This window comes from Poecile atricapillus, chromosome 35, assembly GCF_030490865.1.
Source record: "Poecile atricapillus isolate bPoeAtr1 chromosome 35, bPoeAtr1.hap1, whole genome shotgun sequence".
Lineage (NCBI taxonomy): Eukaryota > Metazoa > Chordata > Aves > Passeriformes > Paridae > Poecile > Poecile atricapillus.
The window spans coordinates 2,614,010-2,635,867 of NC_081283.1; the positions used below are offsets into that span (position 1 = coordinate 2,614,010).

Here is a 21,858-nt window from a genome sequence, read left to right on the forward strand (position 1 = left end):
AGGAGAGGCACAGCATCTGCTCTGGAAACCAAAAAAACCAAAGGCACAAGGTTTTGTCCATGTCAGGAAAGTGCTTCAGCAAAACAGAATTCCTGTTCTTGGTTTCTAACCTTGAAGCTCAATCTCTTGACATTCTGTACTGTAAAAAAAATAAGTTGTTTTTAAAACAAATTTGAGATTCACATGAGCTCTGAAACATCCAAAGTCCTCCCTCACCTATGATCTCTCTTGCTAGAATTCTACTGTTTAGCTTTTTTTTTTGTGACTGAGGGCTTTTGAAAACAAAACAGGTGGGAATTTAACCAAAGCAGATCAGCAAAAGCTGTGTTTGGGTCTCAATCCCTTCCAGCTGGGCGGTGACAGAGCTTGTCCAGCAGCTACAGAAAAAATCCAATGAACAGTGTGAGCTGGGTCTTACTTCTGCTTCAAGCTGCAAGAGACTGTCCTGCCTTTCAGCTGAGGCTGTAACTGCATCCTGCAGGAATTCTCCAGTGAACTCTCCCTCAAACAAGGGATTTTTGCTTATTTTGGGGTTTCTTTACACAGCCCAGCAGGTTTGATCATCTGATAGGGCAAGAATATTCTATTCTGGCCTAACAGCACCAGCAACTGTTGCTTACAAAGGAAAAAAATCAACAATCTGAAACTATGGGTTGGGTTTTACAGCTAGTCTGAAGTCAAATCCCAAATAATTCCCACTGACAGGGTTTTGTGATTGATTCTGTGTTGATTTCCCTTTTTCTAAGGGGGGAAAAAAGGTCCCATTTCTGCATCCCTTTGGAGACACGGTGGCAGTGAATATTTCTCATGAACTTCTAAATTCACTGGAAAGGACGTGGATTTGTACAACCCAAACACCTGCAGGACTTTTTATTGCTCTCAAGAGAGAGATGTACAGAATTGTGTATGTGAGGGTTCTGTTCATTTAAACCAGGTGTTAACACAGGATGAGTGTGGCAAATAGAATTCTGACGAAGATTCAAAGCTTCTATTTTGCATAAGACACTAATTAGATTAGACAGCAGATATTCTGGAGGTAAAAAGCTGCGTTACCTTAATTCATTGCAAAAGGTAATGTGGCCTTCTGCATGCTCCAATTAAAAACAGCCTCTCTGCTTCAAAGACATTAATTATATTGACTACATTTTATGGGCAACCTCCTCAGTTTTCCATTTCAGGAAACAATTTGCATCCCAGCAAATAAAACAAACAAAGTAACAGCAATAAAAAGATAAATAAGTGAAAGATAAAATCACCAGCACTTCTATGCACTGCTTGCCCCAACCCAGTTAAGCAGAAGCAGAGAGCACATGAAATACAGACAATGTCCTACGGTGCAGGAATTTCCTCACCAGCAGCTAAAAAGGACAAACATACACAGAGCAAAAACAAACTTGGCCATTTCATACAGAAGCATCAGCAGCAAGGAGCACCTCAGAGCCTCAGAAAACTGAGCCCGGGGTATCCAGATCTGTAGATTTTTTTGCTCCGTCTCCTCAGTATCTGGATGCTCTGGTTATTCCTCAGTCATGGAAGAGCTGGGCTAAACTTTACTCCTCTAACCCTGTTTTTTAATGACAGGCTCATTTGTTCACACACACGGCTGGGTTTGGCTCTTTTTCTCTCCTGATCTAACGCAAACAATAAACCACCAGGGCTCAGAGCAAAATGAGGATGTCAAACACAGCATTTCCCCACTCCACAGGCACAGACACCCCTGAGGGAATCGCCAGGACACGGATGAAAATGCCACTTGCACTGGGCAGCTTTGTGCCCACGGGAGCTCCCAAGAGCTGGAGACATCAAGCAACACAGGACACAGAGAGCTGTGCCTCCTGCTCTGTCCACACTGGCCCTGGAGTCTTCCAGAAGCATCCTGCTCCCCACTCTCCCTTTTAACAACCACCTCAATCTTCTGAAATTCTTCAGGAAAACCAACAGCGTGATGGTGCAACTCCAACCAATCCTCCATCAATACCAGCTAAACTCTTACTCCGAATTTCCCTTCTGCAATGGACAACTCCAGCTTTATCAACACAGTCTGAACTCGAAGCGATTGTTCTGTTCGTACCCAGCTCCTACCTATTCGAGTATTGGCAAATACATCAGCTAGTGACCCACTGGTCCCTTTGCCTTCTCCATGGGAAAGTGTAGAGGATGCTGATGAGGATGTGGATGACCCCTGAACAGATCGGTTGATCCAAGACTCAGCATTCTGTAAGCTCTGGTGCAATGCAGCAGAGAGAGCAGCTTGGCGCCTGAGCGAGCCCTCGTCCTCGGAGGCGGAAGACGTGTCTGTGTGGAAGCAGAAAGAAAATCTAGCTGCTTAGGGAAAAGCACATGGCACTGAACATGCTCTTTCCAATCACATATCAACAGCACAGGCTTTCACAGCAAGATCTGTTTTCCACAGGCCAAACCAGAGGTTAAAGCGGCAGAATCGGTGGGAACGCACTCACCCCTGTGGGATTCACCTCCTCAGACAACATCCTTCCCCTGGGGTCTCCAAGACTACAACTCTCATTACTTTTCCATTTCCATAATATCAGATGCTGGTTTTGCCTAACTCTGGACATTCTGAACTGCAAGGTGAGGGGTCAGGGTCGTTGTCAAACCGCAAAGTCCCAGGAACAAAGAAAACGCAGGAAATGACTGTGCCAAGGCCACAGCAGAAAAAGCTTTTTGTCTGGGGCTCTAAATGGGGCCCTTTCAATTGCAGAAAACAAACAAAAAGCCCAACCCCAAAACAAAACAGAGACATCTACAGCAAGGAACTGCTTCCTGTGTGTCCCAGAGCACAGATACCTCGGCTGTCCCAAAACTGTGAACTAATTATTGAATTACCATGAAGCAAACGCTCAGTTCTTGAGATGTTGAGTTGTACAGTGCTAAATACAAACACACAGGTGGCTCTCCCTAACATTTAGGTGCTCTTCAAAGTGATTTTCTGCCTACACTGGAGTGGTAAATCAAACTATTAAATCATGTTCTAGCCACTTTCCAGAGTGGAAGGGAGTTCTGAGCTGAGGCAAAGGGCTGACTCCAGCCATGCTGTGGGTGCTGACCTCGATTGGTGTGAGTCCCCCAGCACAGGATGTGCTGCAGTCCTGGACGAGTGAGCACAGAGCTGAGACCCAAGCAGACACCAGGAACATGCATCAGCCCCCCGGAGAAAGGAAGGGAAAAGAGGAAGTGTGATAAAAGAGGAATTAAGGAGGAGGAGGAGGAGGAGGAGTGACGTGGCCTAGCAGAGCAGTTTCAGAGCTATGAATTCACCGGGAGATGTGGATTCATAACATTCGGATGACTCTGTCAATCCAAATGGCTGCGATGCTTCTGCACAATGAGACACAACACAGAATTCACTGCCAAAAACCACATGGACTGGTTTGTCAGTGCATCCAACTGCTGGAAAACAGAGGGTTATTGAGACCTGCTGCACATGCATCGTGACAGACACCATGGCATCCAGGGATTCTGCTGCAGGCAGGGCTGAGAGAAGTCCTGCAAGTCCTGGAATCCCACCAGACCCCTCCGAGGTCCTTGCCCAGACACAAACATCGCTGCAAACCCTGAGCATTAAACATTAACAAAACCAAGATGTGAATTATCTGTCAGAAACAGGTGTGAGGGATGAAGAAGTGGCCTCAGTCCAGCCAATGTGAGCCACAGATTGGACCCACAAGGACCATCCTCACACAGGACATCCCAAGAATCCCACCACGTGTCTGTTTGAGAACTCCTGGAAGAGAGGGCACTCCCCATCCCCGAGAGAGGATGTGTGAAGGGCTGGAGCACTGCAGGATTGGAAGGTGCATCCCTGGCACAGCCTCACCTGGCGGAGTGCAGGCATCAGCCGGGGACTGGACGAAGGTGGAGCGGCGTTTGGTGGGCATGGGCAGCGCCATCTTCTGCTCCTTGTGCTTGGCCAGCGCCGCCTGCACCGCCTCGGTGTGGATGTCTGCCAGAGGGAAGGGCACACAGCAGCAAGGTGATGACCCAAGAGCTCAGCTTTTACATTTTCCCAACCCTACACTGCCTTAGTGCCCAGCTCTAAACTCCACAGAAAGTGTAAAGTGTCTTCATGTTTTAGTTGGACAAAACAACCCCTCTGGGCCTGTGGCCCTACAGCCTCAGGTCCTGAAAATCACAGACAAAAGTGAATTGTTGGGGAGCAAACTGGGGGAATATGATTTCATTACATGAAGCTGTAATTGGAGAATTAACCCTGATATGCAAACAGACCGAATTCATGATTATCTGAAAAACTCATGCCCGTTGTTCATCTTGGGTGCAGCCTCTGGGAGGCTTTTGGCAGCCCAAGGTGTATCTATGGAAGGCCTTTAATAAATAAATATATTTATTTATTAGAAATAAATATAAATAAATAATATTTTATAATATTTTATAAATAAATAATAAACCCACTTTATTCTCTTAACTTTGTCTAGCCTCTGTTCTAGGGAGCCACTCCAAGGCATCAAAGGAAGGAGTAACACACCTTCAAACACCCCCATCTGCCTGTTTTCAGCACCAATGAATCTCTTCTGCATCACCTTTTATTCTCTTTTTCTAAACAAGGAAACCAACTGAGGTTCCTCAAGTTAGCAAGCTGAATGCAGGGCCAGGTTTGTTACTCTGGAAACTTCTGGATTAAACTCATTATATCCTCGTGTCTCTGGCAATTTTTACAGAAACCTCAATCCTGACAGATTGTTCCCCTCAACTGAAGATTATCCTAAAATCTGCCTGTGCACCATTTAAATATGCACAGAGTGTGAGCAGCCTCAGGTCTATAAACTCTCATTTCTCATATTAATGTATTTTAATTCTGCTTTTGCAAAAGCCAAACCAGGCTCTCCTAACCCTCCATGAAATGGTGGGTATGAGTATCACTGGAGAAGGAAGATTTAATAAACTTTATTTGCCTGTATTGAGAAGAAAACTTAATTCTTGTTATTGTAAAGTGAAAAATAAAAAACAGGGTACAAAAATTAGGTGTAAACACCTTCTCCTCTCCTGAAGTGAAGCAGGAGCTCAGCAGGTGCTGGGCAGCCCTTCCTGCTGCTCCAAGCTCCCAGAGCTCCAGGAACTGTCACCTCACTCAATGTTATCACCTACAGGTGATTAAAGATTTTTTTCCATTCTGTGAACAATTTGCACCAAACAATTTGCACTGAGCCAGAAAATCAGGGCGACATTATTTGTTTTTCCTACTTCAAAGTGGTTTTGATTCAGCAGCTGCAGCCCACAGTCTGATGTTTCATTTCAGAGAACCACCAAGGCAGGACTTTCCATCAGCACATGGATAATAATTTTAATTCCTTGAGAGGAATGCAGGGAATTCTTGTCCCTGCCCTTACCAGATCGATAACGTTCATCTCTGGCTCCCCCTGAGCGAGCTCGGTGGAATTTGGATGAGGATGAGGAGGATGATGCTGAGGCTGGAGCTGCAGATGGAGCGGGCATCTGAGGTCTGGATTCCTTCTGTAATGCTGGATCAACCCCTGGAAAACAGGGAGTGGGAAATAAAAGGAGATTTTCTGGAGCACACTCTTCCCTTTTCTCATGACGGGGATGTCAGGAAGTTGCTTTGTCACTCGGTGTCTCCCAGTGACCAGCGCTCGTTATTGACTGGAAAACCAATAATAAACCAGCAGCAAGAGCCTTTGCTGTTCCCATTAATCACAAACCCAAGGAGACCTCCAGCTGCCTGGTTCTGGCTTTCAGCATGTCCAGGGCTTTATCATCCAGGAAAAGTTTGTTTATCCCATTAAAACAGGAAGCAAAACAGATAATCTGATAAACATTAAATTTTACATAATTCAGCAAGAGCAGCTCGGAATTGTTGCCAGTGGAGGTTCAATTCTAAAATGAATCTGTGTGTCAGAAGAAGTTTTGAAGACTAAAACCCAGAGGTCACCCAGCTGTAATTTCCTCCAGGTTGTCACCTGGAGTCATGCAAAGAAACAAGAGCAACTGTGTCATCTTTGGAATCCTCACAGCCTACCAAAGGATCAGAGAAATGGAGAGGAAACCACAAATCCTGGGCTTCCATTCCAGCTACACCACTTTGGAGGTGTGTGGTTTTAGGTAAACAACTCCAGGTGAGTGCCTGGAGCTCAGGGACTCACAGAAACAGCAAATCACCCTGAGCTGGCTGCTGGAATCTCCACAGGATCACAGAATTCTCGAGGCTGGAAAATCCCTCCAGACCATCCAGTCCAAGCTGTGCCTGATCCTCACCTTGTCCCCAGCCCAGAGCACCGAGTGCCACATCCAGACTTCCCTGGACACCTCCAGGATGGGGATTCCAAACCTTCCTGGGCAGCCCTTTCCAAGGCTTGACCACCCTTTCCATGGGGAAATTCCTGCTGATGTCCAACCCAAACCTCCTGTCCAACCCCACCTGCCTCCACCCTCGTGTCAGGGAGCTGTGGAATAAAAAGGTCCCCCCTGAGCCTCCTTTTCTCCAGGCTGAGCCTCCCCAGCTCCCTCAAGAGTTTTCCAGCTCCTTCCCCAGCTCTGTTCCCATCTCTGGACACACTCCAGCCCCTCAATGTCTCATAAAAAGACATTTTTTAAATTCCTCATCTTCCTTCATCCATCTCCTGTCCCTTCTAAAATCCCAAAGAGAAAAATATTATTGGAACATTACTGAATGTTAAAGCAAACTAACAAGCCACTTAGTTGTGGAATGTTAATGATTCTTTAAACTACCGTGCCAAAAACTGAAAACCTTTATTTCTAGTTAAAGTGCAGATCTGATAGCATGAAATCCTCAAATCACATTAGGGGGACAAATGATTATTCTCCCTTTCCACTGGTGCTTTTTGGATATAGTAACACATATCAGAGTCCTGTATTTTTACAAATTATCAAAACCACATTCGTAACACACTCATCCCCTGTGCAAATGGCACAAAGGAAAAGAGATCTCTGTGGTTCAGGTGCAGGACCTGGGCTCCTAAACAAGATTATGAATTCAAAATCTCAGCTCACCCACATCCAAAAGCATCATTTTGTGTCACTTTGCAACACATTCCATTGATAACCAGTTGAACACCTTTGTAGCATTTATTTGCCTTCATCAAACCCAGCGCAGTTTTATTTTGCTCCAAAGACAACACAGACCAAAGAGAAGCTTCGTGTCTTCTCATCACTCGAGTATTTACCAATTCAGGCACCCACTAGATGTCAGCAGCAGATTTAACACTATTTTAAATGAATTATTAAATTCATATTCAGTTCTCTTTCGTAAGTCTTGTAAAAGCCTCTCATCTCTCCGCGGGGCATCACAGGGCAAACATGACATTCCAGCAAGGAAGGGATCAGAGGTGGCTCCAAGTGACATGACACACAGAGAACGAGCTCTTTGTTTCAATATTTCCCTCTGACATAACAACATGTTCCAGTGGCCTCACAAAGCGTTCAGAGGGAAGAGTGTAAATCACTGATGGTTACACAACAAAGCAGCACAAGTCAGCCAAACCTGGCAGGTGACAGGTGATTTATTTCGCGCTCCCTTCACAATAATCCTGCTACAGCTGCGCTTTCTGCTGGCAGAAACATGACAAATATGACAAGAGAGATGAGAAATGAATTATTTCACATTGGCTTTGAAGGATGCCATGGATTTGTTGACTGTCTTTAGCTCCTAATGAGAATTGACTGCTTTGCCATTGCTGCGTTTTGGTGAGGGGCCAACGATTTAGAGATTCAGAGACCGAAGCATTAGGAGATGAAGGAGGATAAATGTTTGCATGAATAACAAGGAGAGCAAGTGCTACATGCACAAGGAAGCAGCTGTAAACCTGTCACTCCACTGTCTGCACACAGAACGGAGCAGCACTGCTGGGACTGCGCTGGCTATTCCTTGAAGATGTTTTTTTTTGAGTTCCATACCCATAAAAACATGGAAATAACCAACTTGAGCCTCCAGGGCTTCCTGAACACGCTCCCAGAACCCAAGGACACCTGGCCCAGCTCCGTGGGCTGTGCTTGCTGCTGACCCCCATCATGGAGAACTCCCTGGAATCAGGGATTCAGATTTTTGGGATCTGCAGATTGCAGGGACTTTTCAGGAGTTAAGCAGCAAGATGGACTTTAATGGATACTGCAGCAGAAAAAAATGCATCTTTAGGTAATTAACAGTGCTGCCTTAACTCCTGAATAATGAGGCAAGCTCCCAGAGGCCATGTGAATGGAGCACAAATCCAGCAGTAAGAATCTCCTAAATTATGCTGCTGACATGCCCTGACACATCACCTTCCCTCCCTTCCTCTCATTTCACATCCATGAAATGGAGACACCCCATCAGCCAGCACGGGCCAGTGCTCAGAGAAACAGCACAAAATGCCAGCACTGAGTATTTTGTTGTTGTTGTTGTTGTTGTTGTGGACTAAATGAATTTTCTTCTCATTACCAAGGTGACCTGATTCTGAATCCCTCACGCATGACTTCCACGGGGTTTTTACAGCAGGAGATTCCCAGGCACTGGGGCAGCTGGGTGTGAGATGTACGAGGAGCTGGGCCGGAAGGGCAATCAAACCCCTGCGTTAATTGGTGACCTCCATCATCATCATCATCCCAGGACTCTGCCTGGACTTCAGCTCCACTGGCAGCTCTCAAAGCCCCACAATTAACAGCAGAGCCCAGGCTTGCCAACCACTTCCCCCCCACCTCCTAATTAAACATTTTCTGATCAAATCAAACACGTGCACAGTGCCAGGGCTGGAGCATCTTCAGATTCCACAAGACTTGGGACAAAAGCAGGGCTGCCAAGAGCTCCTGAAGCACCAAGGATTCCCCATTTCCTCCTCAGGCTCGAGATCTCCACTGGCACAAATGCTAGCCTGAGGACTGTAAAACCTGCTCAGCAAATACCTACTTATCAAGAGGGATTAGTCATGGGTATATTAGTTTTTGGTTTAAGTATCTAGTCTTTAAGAAATAGATTTGATAAATTGGCAGCACCGAGTTGCTGAGATTCCCATCATATCCCTGAGGACTCCAGGGAGTCCTCAGCACTTGGAGAGCTGTTTGAAAATCTCCATTCTGAAGGCTAAATTACAATTTTTGTTTGCCTTGCTCCCTTCAGCAGGTGGCTCAGACAGAACACACTGTAAAAAAATAAAACCCAATCTCCAACAAGGGAATGAGCCCCACCTGGAGATGAATGAACAAACAAATCCCAGAACCAGCTACAAGAGCAGGAACTGGGCAGTGCTTTGGGGTGGGAGAGTCTGGAAGTTGCCACATGACAAATTTATGTTCCCCCATCGAGTGCCTGAAGGGAGCTGCTGTCATTTCCACCCAGTCCCGTGGTGTTGATGGGCAATAAATGCACTTTGAGCTCTTACTCTTTATCAATTATTTTTTTTGGCAGTAGACCAGGCTCAGTAAATTCCAGTAGGTCCATTCAGGGCTCCCTGTCATATCCAGTCACTGCCCGAAATCAGAACCAGACACATCAGTTTTTAATGGCTGAAACATCTCAGTGTATCAGTAACAATTATTCTGGGTAAACCCCAAAATAATGATTAGACACACACTCAGCCATGTCCTTCAGTTTACAATTATATATAATTATCCCACATACAACCAGCTGAGCTGCTCCGGATCTCTGAACCAAAGGAAACAATTGTACCCAAAGGAAGTGACTTCAGCTACTCTGGCAAAATAAAGCAACAAATGATAAAAATCCAAATGTTTCTCCAACAAGGAATTAAGATGGCTGAAGGACACAGCACAGATCAACGCTGCAGTTCAGACATTTTTGAGAATGTTTCCAGAATGGTTCTTGAGGATCCAGATTGATCCAGAGCCCTTGAGCTCTCAAGAGCCAAGGGAGTGGGAAGTGATGGACGGATGAGGGAGACCACAGGATGCTTTGGGTTGGGAGGGACCTTAGAGCCCATCCTGTTCCACCCCTGCCATGGCAGGGACACCTTCCCCTATCCCAGGCTGCTCCAAGACCTGTCCAGCCTTGGAAACTTCCAGAGATTTGGGCAGCCCCAGTGCCAGGGTCTCCCACAGCACTGCAGAGTCCCCACCAGGAGCTCTGGAGCTGACAGGAACCCCTGGAGTTCAACAGAACTAGAGACCAACCCACACACCCTCACATTGTCATGATCAGCTCAGAATAATCCAGAGCTGGCAAATGGGATCTCAGTGCTCCATTGCACAGATCCCTTTAATGTCACAGCTCTCCAAAATCCTGATTCCAGCCAAAACAAGGACCTACCTTGGGTTTGTGGAACGTATGGAGCCAGCAGCTTTGCTCTCTTCTTCTCATACCCCTTCTGTGTGATGTCCCCTAAAAACAAGCAAAGAAAACTCATTTAATCAAATCAGAATTTTGCAATTTGAGGTCTGGTTGTTTGGGGTTTTTTTTCAGTGCCATGAAGGTTTCACCTGAACACAGCTATAGAGAACCCGAAACTCAATAAATCCGGATAATAAATTAGGATTTCAAAGCTCCATATTACAGAACTTCTGCAGTTTCCCTTGGGATCGCAGACCTACACTATCCACTATTTAAATGCAGTAACTTGGATCACAGCAGCTATCTAAATGGAATATCAAAGCAGTGAAAAACTAAAAAGGGAAACTGGGAGTGCATGAAAATATTCTGTAACCACAAAACAACTTGGGCGAACAAAGTGGGATAATTCCCAACCAACAGGGTGAAGGAGAAGTGCAAATTCAGAGCCTCATCTTGAACTAATCAAACAGCAAACAAAGGCAGCACACTCCCAGTGCTATGGGGATCTCCAAAAACTGAGGCAAGGATGGACAGACAGCTTCCAGATTTGTGTCCAGCAAGCACAGCCCATGATCCAGGGCCTCCTCACCCTCACAGGGAGGAATTTCTTCCCTGCAGGTAACTTAAACTTCCCCTCTTCCAGTTTGAAGCCATTCTCCCTGTCCTGTCACTGCAGCTCCTGATGAATTGTCCTTCTCCAGCTTCCCTGCAGCCCTTTCAGACACTGCAAGGTGCTGTGAAATCTCCACACAACCTTCTCTTCTCCATGCTGAGCGCTCCCAACGCTCCCAGCCTGTCTCCAGAAGGGAGGTGCTGCTCCAGTCCTGTTTTTATCAGCTTTGTGGCCTCCTCTGGACTTGTTCCAACAGCTCCACATCCTCCTTTATGGTGGGGGCCCCAGAACTGGGCAGAGGATTCCAGGTGGGCTGTCACAAGAGCAGAGTAGAGGGGGAGAATCCTCTCTGGAGTGATTATTATTAGAGTGATTACTCTAGAGACCAGAATAAGCATTTGTAAACTTTTCCCTCTTTTAAAAAACTAATCTGTCTGATCCTGGAGATGCACCATCTGGCTGCTGTCTTTTGTTTTAATTTCTCACATTACATCAGAACCACAAGAAAGACTGGAACCTTGGAGGGATTAAAACTAACAGCCCTGCAGCGTTTCAAGCCTCTTCATAGCCTGCCTGGCACTTAAAACCTCCCACCTCCCAGAGATGGGGAACCATCAAACACACAGCACTAAGAAAAACAGAATTATTTGGTATCAAGCTAAAATCAAGCCACAGTTACAGGATGACAAGAAGTGAGTGATCACAAACAGGATGTTTTCTTTGCCGTGAGCCTAAACTGAGAGGGAACAGCCCTGGAGCAGCTCCGGCCGTGGGGTTTGCTCTGAACAGGATCCTCCTGCCAGGGGCCACACCACAAACAGGGATTAGAAGCTTCAGGCTCTAAACCTCCCAACACCACCAGTGCCTCTGCTAAAACATTCCAGTTAAGTGCCCAGTTTGGTTCCAAAGGTGATTTGTGAAATGCCTGGAAAGGGAATGGACTCCACTCCTCAGTGCTGGGCATGCCAGTGGCACTCGAAGAACCCAGACGGGAGTTTCAGAGCTCGAGTAGAACTCAGACTTAATGACAGAGGTTTAGATAAGATATTGAGAAAAAACTCCTCCCTGTGAGGGTGCTGAGAACCTGGATCAGGCTGCCCAGAGAAGCTGGGGCTGGCCCTGGATCCCTGGAAGTGCCCAAGTGCTGGACAGGACTTGGAGCAACACTGGGACAGTGGAAAGTGTCCCTGCCCATGGCAAGGGGTGGAACAGGATGAGATTTAAGGTCTCTTCCAACCCAAACCATTCCATGATTCCATCCTTCTCTGACTCGTGCTGCTCAGGGCAGGGTGTGCATCCACACACACAGAATTTTATCTCACTCCTCTTAACACTAGGTTTGAGTCAGGGCCCAACAAGTCCAAACAAATCCAGCAGCTGAAGAGAATATCCACAATGCACTGAAATGCCAAGCAAAGCAGTAATTTCAGTGCCTGACTGCAATGCAGAGCTCAGGTGACACTCGCCCTGCTCACCCACAGGTACGTGCAGGGAGAGGGACACCTCAAGCTGAGCTCCTGGTTTTGCCCCAGGACGATGTCCTGAGCGACTGCAGGAGATTCAAAACCCACCAAGCTTTGCCCAGCTCTGCCTCTGCTTTTGGAGGCGATTTTCAGGGAATTGTGGAGTGTCCTGAGCTGGAGGGGACCCACAGGGACCATCCAGAGCAGCTCCTGCTCCTGCACAGACCCCACAACAATCCCACCCTGGGCATCCCTGGAGCGCTGTCCCAGCACCTCTGAAGCTCTGGAGAACATTTTCCTGCTCTCCAGGAACACTTTTCCACAGAAAACTGTTGGAATTCCTAAGGAATACAACATACACAAATAATATAAGTAATACCAGAACTTCAAGTTTTGGGAGCACCCCATTCTGCTTCACATGCTGGGAAGCACAGAATTCTCTCTAATTATTTGTTCCACACTAATATCCTACAAAAAAAAACCAAAACCTAAGCCCATCCCCACTGGAATGGAAGCAGTTTGGTTCCCAGGATCACAGCTGGAAATCTGAAGCCAAGGTGAGATACTACAGAGAAACAAGAAGGGAACTCAGGCCACAACACCACTCGCAACCTCAACTGCACATTGTTAATATTGTTGTTGTAAAAAGGATTCTCTGAGCATAAGCCAATAAAAAAAAAAGCTTAATGCTATTTGGCAAAAGCAGGGAAGTTCCAAGGAGAAAAATTCAAGCAATAAATATAATAAAGCTGATAGATTCCTGGGACTCCCTGGCAGTGCTCTGTCTTCCTAGTGCTGAATTTCCAATTCCATCTGAATTTTTATGTTGTTATAACATTAAAAAAAAAATTAAACCATTATTCTGACAAATAGATCGCCAGTCTCAAACATCTGCACAGGATTAGGAGATGTAAAGTCTCAATTTTGAGCCCAGCCCTACTGAAGTGGAAGGGACTGAAAGGTTTAGGGAAGGAGATAAACCCGAGTTCTTTCCAGAGCACCATCCACACGGGTGTGAACCAAACCACAATTCCCTGAAACAAAAGCTCCAGCAAGACACAGGGATTGTCCTCCTGGGAAAATCATGTGCAGACATGGGTGGCAGGTGTAGAGTCACCTCGTGGACGTGGTGATTTGACTGCTGCAACCACAACTGGCACAACCAAATTGGCACGTCCAGCCTTGGGAACAACACGTGGCACAGGTGGAATGGAATTACTGAATAAAACCTCTTTTCTGGTCATGCAGAGTCCAAGTTTGGTACCAATCCACTGACACAGACACAAAAGAATCACTAAAGGAGAAATTTTCTTTCATCCTGCTCCTTTTCTGCTGATCTACAGGAAATGGAAATGGCGAGATCTGGACATAAACGTGGATTTCCTCATGGGATATCATAAATTACAGCCACAGGAAGAGCACCAGGACAATAGGGCTGCAAACTCTGGAACCATTCACTCCTCTGACATAAACCTGGTCAATCATTAACCCCTTTCCACAAATAAAACACTCTGTGACATTTTGGGTGCTAAATTCTCCCAGAGAGCTCAAAACCCACTCTGAGAACCACAACCCCTCTCCAGGCAGACACAAGACAGGGCACCACGAAGAAACACCAGCAAAGCAAATGACAGCTGATAATTTGGCTATAAAATGGTGTTTGTTCATTTCCCAAGGAAGAAATTAAAACACAAACAGTGTTGAGCCTCTCCTGGCTCCCTCCCAGCTCCCTCCCATTTCTGTTCCGTTCACTCTGGATTTATCTGTATCCGCAGCGAGCCGAGGCTGAGCCTCCCCAGGAAATGGGGTTCTGCTCAAAGGAAAGCAGCTTTTGGGGTTTTACAGGAGAGAGGAGAGTGAGCTGAGCTGTGCTGTGATGGAGGAAGAGCCTCTTCTTGCTGCAGCTTCCACAGGTAAGCAGCTCCCTGGAACAGAGCAGGTGTAAACACAACCTCGCCACCACTGCCACCCTCATCTGATTCTCCTCATTCAACTGAATCCAATTGGAATGCTCTGATCATTGGGAATGCAGGAGAAAGGATGAACTTTCAAATGGCAGAGAGGGACACCTGATCAGCTGGGATGTCACACCTATACCCAAATCCTGCCCCAGAGAAGCCTCCCACGCCAGGCTGCTTTTCAGCAATTAGCGCTGATGATCTGTTCTAACCAGTGGTGCTCCATCAGTGCAAGGTGGTAACACCCGCTAATCCTGCTAGCTCAGACAATGCTCCTCTTTCAACATCCCTGCTCCCCTTCCCCCATGGAATGAGAACACTGAATCATTTACTGTCTAACAAAACCATAATTACTACACTGGAGAAATTAAGGAAAATGATCACGTAGGGCACAGCATCTCCCCAACAAAGCCTCCAAACACTGGGCTGCAGCAAGGAGAAGATTCCAATTGGAAAGCAGTTTGTGTGCATTGAAATAAAATGTTTGTATGGTTTAAAAAAAAAAAAAATATAAAAAAAAAAATGTGTTGATGTTTCCAACAGTTTGTGCTTCCAGGGAATCCTGGTGGTGCTTCTGGAACTTCCATTAGCCCCAAAATACAGACAGCTACTCTACTAAAAGCAAACAGGACAAAAAGATTGTAACAAAAATAATTAAATGCTACTATATAAATATATAAATTCTACTATTCTAAAATCCCTGATGCAACTGGATTTCAGGTCTCACCCCTATAAATGACTTGATGGCTTGGCCTTTCTTGCCTGTTGATGTCCAGGCACAGGACAGGCAACATCTCCCAGTGGTTTTGTCATCTCAAACCTGCTCTGAAAGAGCAGAGCTCAGTCTGGGCCTGCAGGGCTCGAGTACCAACATGGAGACAACGAAGACCAGAAGTGCTGCTGAAAAGTCCAAAATGTTCTTTTGCTGCACGTCACCCTCGGATAAAGCTTTTCAAGTGTGACTGGAGTGGTTTGGAGAAACCCAAAGTGAGGACTGAGTGCACTTGTGGCCTGGGCAAAAAATGGGCACAAATCAGGTCAGCGCTCAGTAAGAAATGCTGTCATCACTCATTTATGTACTTTGAGCTGCTTCCCACCTTTCTTAAATAAGAAATTCCTCCCTGTGAGGGTGGGGAGGGCCTGGCACAGGTTTGTCCAGAGGAGCTGTGGCTGCTCCATCCCTGGAAGTGTCCAAGGCCAGGCTGGACAGGGCTTGGAGCCACCTGGGATGGGAGAAGCTGTCCCTGCCCAAGGCAGGGGGTGGCACTGGATGGGTTTTAAGCTCCCTTCCAACTCAAGCCAGTCTAGGATTTTGTGATTTTCCTGGAGAACTGACAACTTCTAGACATCCCATACCCTCCCCAGTGGTTTTACCAAGGGTTAAAACTGAGACATCCTCAGTCCCAGGCTTCAGCAAGCCAAAACACAACATTTAAACCATTTTTTCTAAGGCTGTGTGCTCAAACAGCCTGTACCTGTGCAATGGCATTAAACTCCTCCTACCACTCTTAGCTACAACTGCAGCACAAAAACTACATTTGAAACAAGTTTAGACAATTGCCTTGTTCTGTTTGAGGCCAAATGATGACGCAGCTTCAAAGATTCCCTCCTCCTTCCTTTGGCTGAAGCTGTATATCAGGTTTCCTTCTTGGAGATAATAGCAAGGCCTGTGAACTAACAGTCTTCCAGAAAAAAGTCTGATTTCTTGAGAGAAAGAACACCTTGCCCACTGTACTTGTCACCAAACAAGCAGCACAGGTTTGGGCTCTGCAGTTTCCCTTTAACAGCACCATTGTATTCTCACTAGGAGCATGAATAGGGCACTGAAAACCCAGCCAGGCTCACAAAGCTGTGTTTGTTGGGCACAAGCATTAAACTGCTACAGCTTTGGTGTTAAAAGTTTCACAGACAGATCAGCTCCAGATTAATTTACACACGCAGAACAAGCCGACTTGGCTGCAGCACTGTGGGGGCTCTGTTCTGCAGTTCCAAAACCCTTTTCTAAAGGCTTAGGAGTGTTGTTTTACCAAATTAAAACTATTTTAATCTCAACATTCATTATTTGAAAAGAATTCCATTCAAGATGAGGTTTCTGTGGCACGGCTGCCCTGCATTCAAGGTCTGGGTCATTCCAGGTCACAAGGTGCTCCTCACCCCAGGTCACTCACTGGGTGCCATAAACCTTAAGGGTTTGGGTTTTTTTTTTTGTTGTTTTAACTTTAAGCAGTAAATCCAACTCCTGAAACCATCCCGAGGAATCCCTTTATCTTGCAGCAGCATTTCCGAGTTGCAGCAGCTCCAGTGTCCTCGATTCACCCGTCTGGGCTGTGTATTTCCAGCTGTAATCTTCCAGGCCATATGTGATGCATCACCAAGTGGGTGAGCTAAGGACAGGGCTCAGTCCCCCTGCACACCTGGGGACATCGGTGACAAGGAGGTGTCACCAGCTCAATCTCAGCCACAGACCCTCCCTCCTCCACACAGAGACACATCTGGGCATCTCTGCTGGAAACAGCACTATCCAGAGTCAGCAGAATGAGTTCTCAGGGGCTTTGGGAGCTAGGGCTGGGAATAAAAGAGCCTCTCATGGGTGTTACTGCTCTGGTTGATTCTCCTCTCGCAGCAGACATGAGGACGTGCTCACCGTGACTGTGTGCAGCTCACACAGCATCACCACGTCCTGGTGTCTCTATTTAAACTTTATTTAAAGGACTTGCCCAGGTACATTGATTAAACAACCTCTTCTTCACCTCTAGGTAAGAACTAAAGAGCCAGAAAGACTTTGCCTTGCAGATCCTCAGCTGGGACAATGGGATAGAAAACAATGGGATACATTTTCTTCATGGAAAGGGGAGTTAAACATTGAAAGGGGCTGTCCAGGGAGGTGGTGGAGTTCCCATCCCTGGGGATATCCAAAAAAATGACTGAACGTGGCACTCAGTGCTCTGGGCTGATGATAAGGGAGGGATTTGCCACAGGTTGGATTCCATCACCTCGGAGGGTTTCTCCAGCCTTAAGGATTCTGCAATTCTGTGATCAGCCACACAAATCGTGCTGCCCATGCACAGCCAACACCTGCCTTTCCAAAAGGTGAAATGTTTTAAAAAAGGCTCCAAAGACTCTTGAAGATAAACTCTTAAAACCTTCACCTCCATGATTGTGTTAGCCCTGAAAACCCAAAACACAGGCTCTGCTCAACCTCCTCAAACCAACACCTGCAAAATCCAATCACCAAAGTCAACTTTATATGAAATCTTCTATTGTGAAGTGCAGCCATATCAATTCTATGTTACCCATAAAATTTATGTGCAGCACGTACACATAAACAGTTGAATCCCATATACAAATAAAAAAATCTTACATGTAACCCCATCCTAGGGATAAAAAATAAAAACCCTTTAAATAGCTACAACTTATCACTGGGGGAAAATTCATTCTCCCTCCTGAATGCAACAAACCCAAGGCTTTGTGACAAGCAGGATTTTACAAAATCTGTTCAGGAGAAGCGTTTTCATCTATTTTTAATATGCAGGCAGTGAGAACCATGTGAGTTGAGAGGCAGGAGCACTGCAGGGTTTTAGCACCAGAACAATCTGCAGGAGGGGACAAAGACAGTGTCACACACATAGCCAAGAACCAGCTGAGCTGAGTAAAGCAAGACAACTCCCAGAGCATTAAATAACCCAGCTGAAGTGATTGTGCCCTGAATAATTCCTTTTGCTGACTAACCTCCTGCTCACAGACACCAGCAGAAATTCCCGAGTATTCAATCCCTGGCACAAGTGCAGACCTCTCACTCTCCCACCAGACTGAAAAGCAAAGTTTCCCAGGAAATGACTAAACGGTGACAGTCCTGTGATTCAGCACTTGGTTCAGGCAGGTAGAGCATTGTCACCCTCCAGGTACACACTGAATTATTTCAGCTGTGAGTTCTGATAACACTCTCCCAGGAGTTGCCTGTCCAGCCCAACAACAAGACATTACACACAAACTCTGCCTGTTCTGGCACTCTGCACTTTCTACAAGGGAGAGACAAGTGTGGACTGATGATTTTCCACATTTAGCCCAGGAATTAAAATGAAGACAAAACCATGCTGGCACCCAAAGAGATTAAAACAGAAATTACTGTGGATTTGAATCCTGTGTGTGACTCCTGTCAGCCACCTCTTCTTGGCTCTCAGGTGTCAATATTTAATAATTCTTTTGACTCCAATTTTTAGCGTAAGCCAAGTGCCACAGAGACTCATTGCTGGTAACTTTCCTCCCATCCTGACTCCACACAACACCTTGTCCAAGCACACCAAAAATCACTCTGGATACACAGCCCACTTCAGTCCAGCTGGCCCTGAAGTTACTTTTCCTAGGTAAATCCTAGATTCTTGAATAAGATACAAGAAGGGGAGAAGAAAGAAATTAAGAGCAATTACTGCCCTATCTAGTGATCAAACACAGCTGCTCACACCAAGTATTCAGCAACTCCAACCTGCCCTTAAACACAGCACAGAACCTAACCCAGTTGGCACCTCACCCTGCACAGTAATTATGTATTTCCAGATGGGATAATGCTATTCCAAGTCCCAGCAATGAGGTCGATGATTATGCATGATGAAACAAAGAAAGAGAACTTGATGGAGGCACTGGCACTTCGAAGATCCCTCCCTCCTCAAACAAAACCCTGCTAAAAAACAGAACCAACTGAGCACAATCAGTCTCGAGAAGGAATCTTTCAAAAATCAAGAGGTGAGATACATCCTACACCCCTCCTGCCCTGGTTTTCCTAAGGAGCCAGTGCCAGGTGTGTATTCATAAGGATGTTACTCCCATTCCACAGAAAAAGCAGCAGAAAAAGTGGTGCCTGCTCAAGAGAGCAAAATCCGTTGTTTCTCCCAAATCACTGAAATCTGGAACAGATTCAGAACCCCGAGTCACTGCACTCCCAAGTGCTCACTCGAGGACAGTCACTATTAAACAGGATTAGTCACCAGAGCAGGATCCCACTACTTAAAGGCAAAGCAATACAATTATTAAACTTTTACCAGCCTCCAATTAGTGTGCGACACCTGTAATTTGACTGGCGGAGACTCCCACCAAATTCCCGACGCGCTCCTGACGGAGGCAGCAGCAGCAGCAGCAGCTCTGGGAGCAGCACAGAGGTCTCCTACTCATTCCCTTCAAGCCTGACTAAACCAAAACACCTTGTTCAATACCCTTCAACCTGCTCTGCACAGCCCCATCCCAAACACGATTCTGCATCCCATGGAATGCTCCATCCATGGAGCAGGGCAGCTCCTCCTCAGTGCAGCCACCAAGCCAGATTTCCTGCACTCAACAGCACAACCCATTCAAGTCAGCTACAAGCCTGGGAAAGCAGATTTAAATAGACAGAGCAGAAGAAAAATGTCCTGCACAGCATGGCATGAGCAGCAGATTCCAGGCCCTGCTCTCAGTCCGGGCTGTGTGAAGCTTTCAGTTGTGTTTACATCAGCATCCACGGCTCCTTAAAGAATGGCACTGCTAAGGAAACCCTTTTGGCACGACACCAGCAGGGCTAAAAAACCCCATTATCCTGTCAGCTGCAACGCTCTTTACAAGAAGGATCACACGAGGAGCGACTTCTGTTCAGGGCAGAGTCAGTGCCTGCTCCAGCAGCGCTTTGTTCCTTCTGTGGAGCAGGATGTGGCAAGATCCTTCTCATGTGAAAGCCTTTAAGCTGCGTGGAAGATCAAAATAATCAAAATAATGAGCCAAACTCAGAGGACCCAACAACCCAGCTGCACTTTGCAAAGCCACCCCAAAGTCGCTGAACTGGGCTGCTTCAGGGGAGAGCACACTTTTCTCCCAGCACACCCATTTCTCCTAATTAACAAAGCACATTAATAGTATGACATCCAGGTTTTGATGCAATGAGGCCTTTTTAAATAGAAAAAACCCAACCTTTTACCATAAAGAGAAGGCACAGTCACTTTACTGCCATTGTTATGCAGGATATTGTGATATCACCCCGATATTTCTGCTGTTCCAATCACTAACAACCTCACACACAGAATTTTCTTGCCTTCCATCAGTATATCCCTGTCAAAACACTAAACTGGGAGGACAGATATCCCTTCCACACTGACACCAGTGGACCTTGAACCAAAATAAACAGGCCTAAAAGTTAAAAAGATCTTATTCACCAGCCATCTCCAAATCCACAACTACTTGTGACAGAGAATTTTCCTCCTGCTGCCTCTCTCAGGGTGCAATATCTCCTCTTCCAATTTAAATAAACTGATTTCTCAAATGTCTCACTTGTAGGGGGAAGGAAGTATGGAGAAATCAGCAGGATTATTTAAGAGAACACAGTCAGCAACTTGACAAAAACTAAAAGAATGCAAACAGCTCTCATGTGCTGAAAGGCAACCAGACCTGCCCTCGTGTCCTGCACTGTGCACTTGACCAGAGTGTCTTGAATATGGGAAAAGAAGGAACTTTATGTCTAAAAACAAGCAAAAATTCCATGATGTATTTGCACTAACAAGGTGCAATCTCTCCAAGATCAAACTCATTGTAAAAATGGGTTCAAAATTGTGAAATATTTATATAAACTTCTAATCACATAACAACAGGATGAACAGATTTCAGCTTTGAACAAGTAAAAGCTGGACATTGTCACCAAAATGCTGCTTGGCACTGGAAAATTAAGAACTGCTGGCTCTATTTTCTGGTTAAGATTTTGGGGAAGTTACTCACAGAACAAGATGAATTTATTAAAAGTATTTCAGTAATAAATCAAACCAAATAAACCCTACTTCCATGCCCTAAGCAAATCCAAATGCTCTCTCCAGTTGTCCTCACATACACTACCACAGGAAACAGCCTGATAAATCTGCTAAAAGCCTTAAGAAGCCTAAATTAAATATTCATACTTTGAAAATGATGAAGCCAGCGCAAAAGTCTCCTTTGCCACTCCAGCTCTGTGTAGCCCAGAGCAAGGGATGAAAGATTTGCTGCAATTGGTGATGCTGAGCTGGAATCTCCAGGAAGGAGAAGGACATTGGGAGCTCTGCCTTTGGGAGTTCAGGGTTGAGTTTTGCCACTTGGGGATTTTCCTGAGATGCTCCTTTACCTCACAGAGAACTTCCCCCATTTCCTCCAATTTAAGGATCCCTGGTTGGTCAGGTTTTAGTAACAACCTGGAAAGATTTGTCGAAAGCTCCTAAAAAATTTTGTAATTGAATGATGACATCAATTACTTAATTTTAATGAGAGTGAGATCATGTTTTAATTTTCCATTCTGCATTAAGTTTGAAGTCATTCAAAGATGACTGTGCAGCTTCTCTCAGCAATAGCCAATGTCCCTCCAAGGTGGAAGCAGAATTACTTTCAACAACAAACTAAACTTTATTGCTTTATTTCTCATTAGCACTTAATTCTACAGAATTAGCTTGGGTTTATTACTATGCAAAGAGACAGGTAAATTCTCCAACTTACTCATTGAAAACAGAAGCATAACTTTGAGCTCTCTGGTTCTCACAACAGGAAAATATCCTGCCAGCTAATTTCTCTCTAGGCATG

At 45.7% G+C, this 21,858-nt stretch overlaps 1 protein-coding gene across 3 annotated transcripts in view; it reads right to left on the bottom strand.

The window, feature by feature from the left end:
- The window catches only part of DIP2B (disco interacting protein 2 homolog B), a 62,852-nt gene that overhangs the window by 26,693 nt on the left and 14,301 nt on the right, over nucleotides 1–21,858 (bottom strand). For 2 of the 3 annotated variants that reach the window (XM_058861146.1, XM_058861145.1), the window contains exons 2-5: nucleotides 10,247–10,318; nucleotides 5,364–5,507; nucleotides 3,836–3,961; nucleotides 2,083–2,295 (exon numbers count right to left, since the gene is read on the bottom strand). In XM_058861146.1, coding sequence (XP_058717129.1) covers nucleotides 2,083–2,295; nucleotides 3,836–3,961; nucleotides 5,364–5,507; nucleotides 10,247–10,318 — 555 coding nt within the window. The remainder of the gene's footprint in view (nucleotides 1–2,082; nucleotides 2,296–3,835; nucleotides 3,962–5,363; nucleotides 5,508–10,246; nucleotides 10,319–21,858) is intronic. The other variant, XM_058861147.1, reaches the window with a different exon arrangement.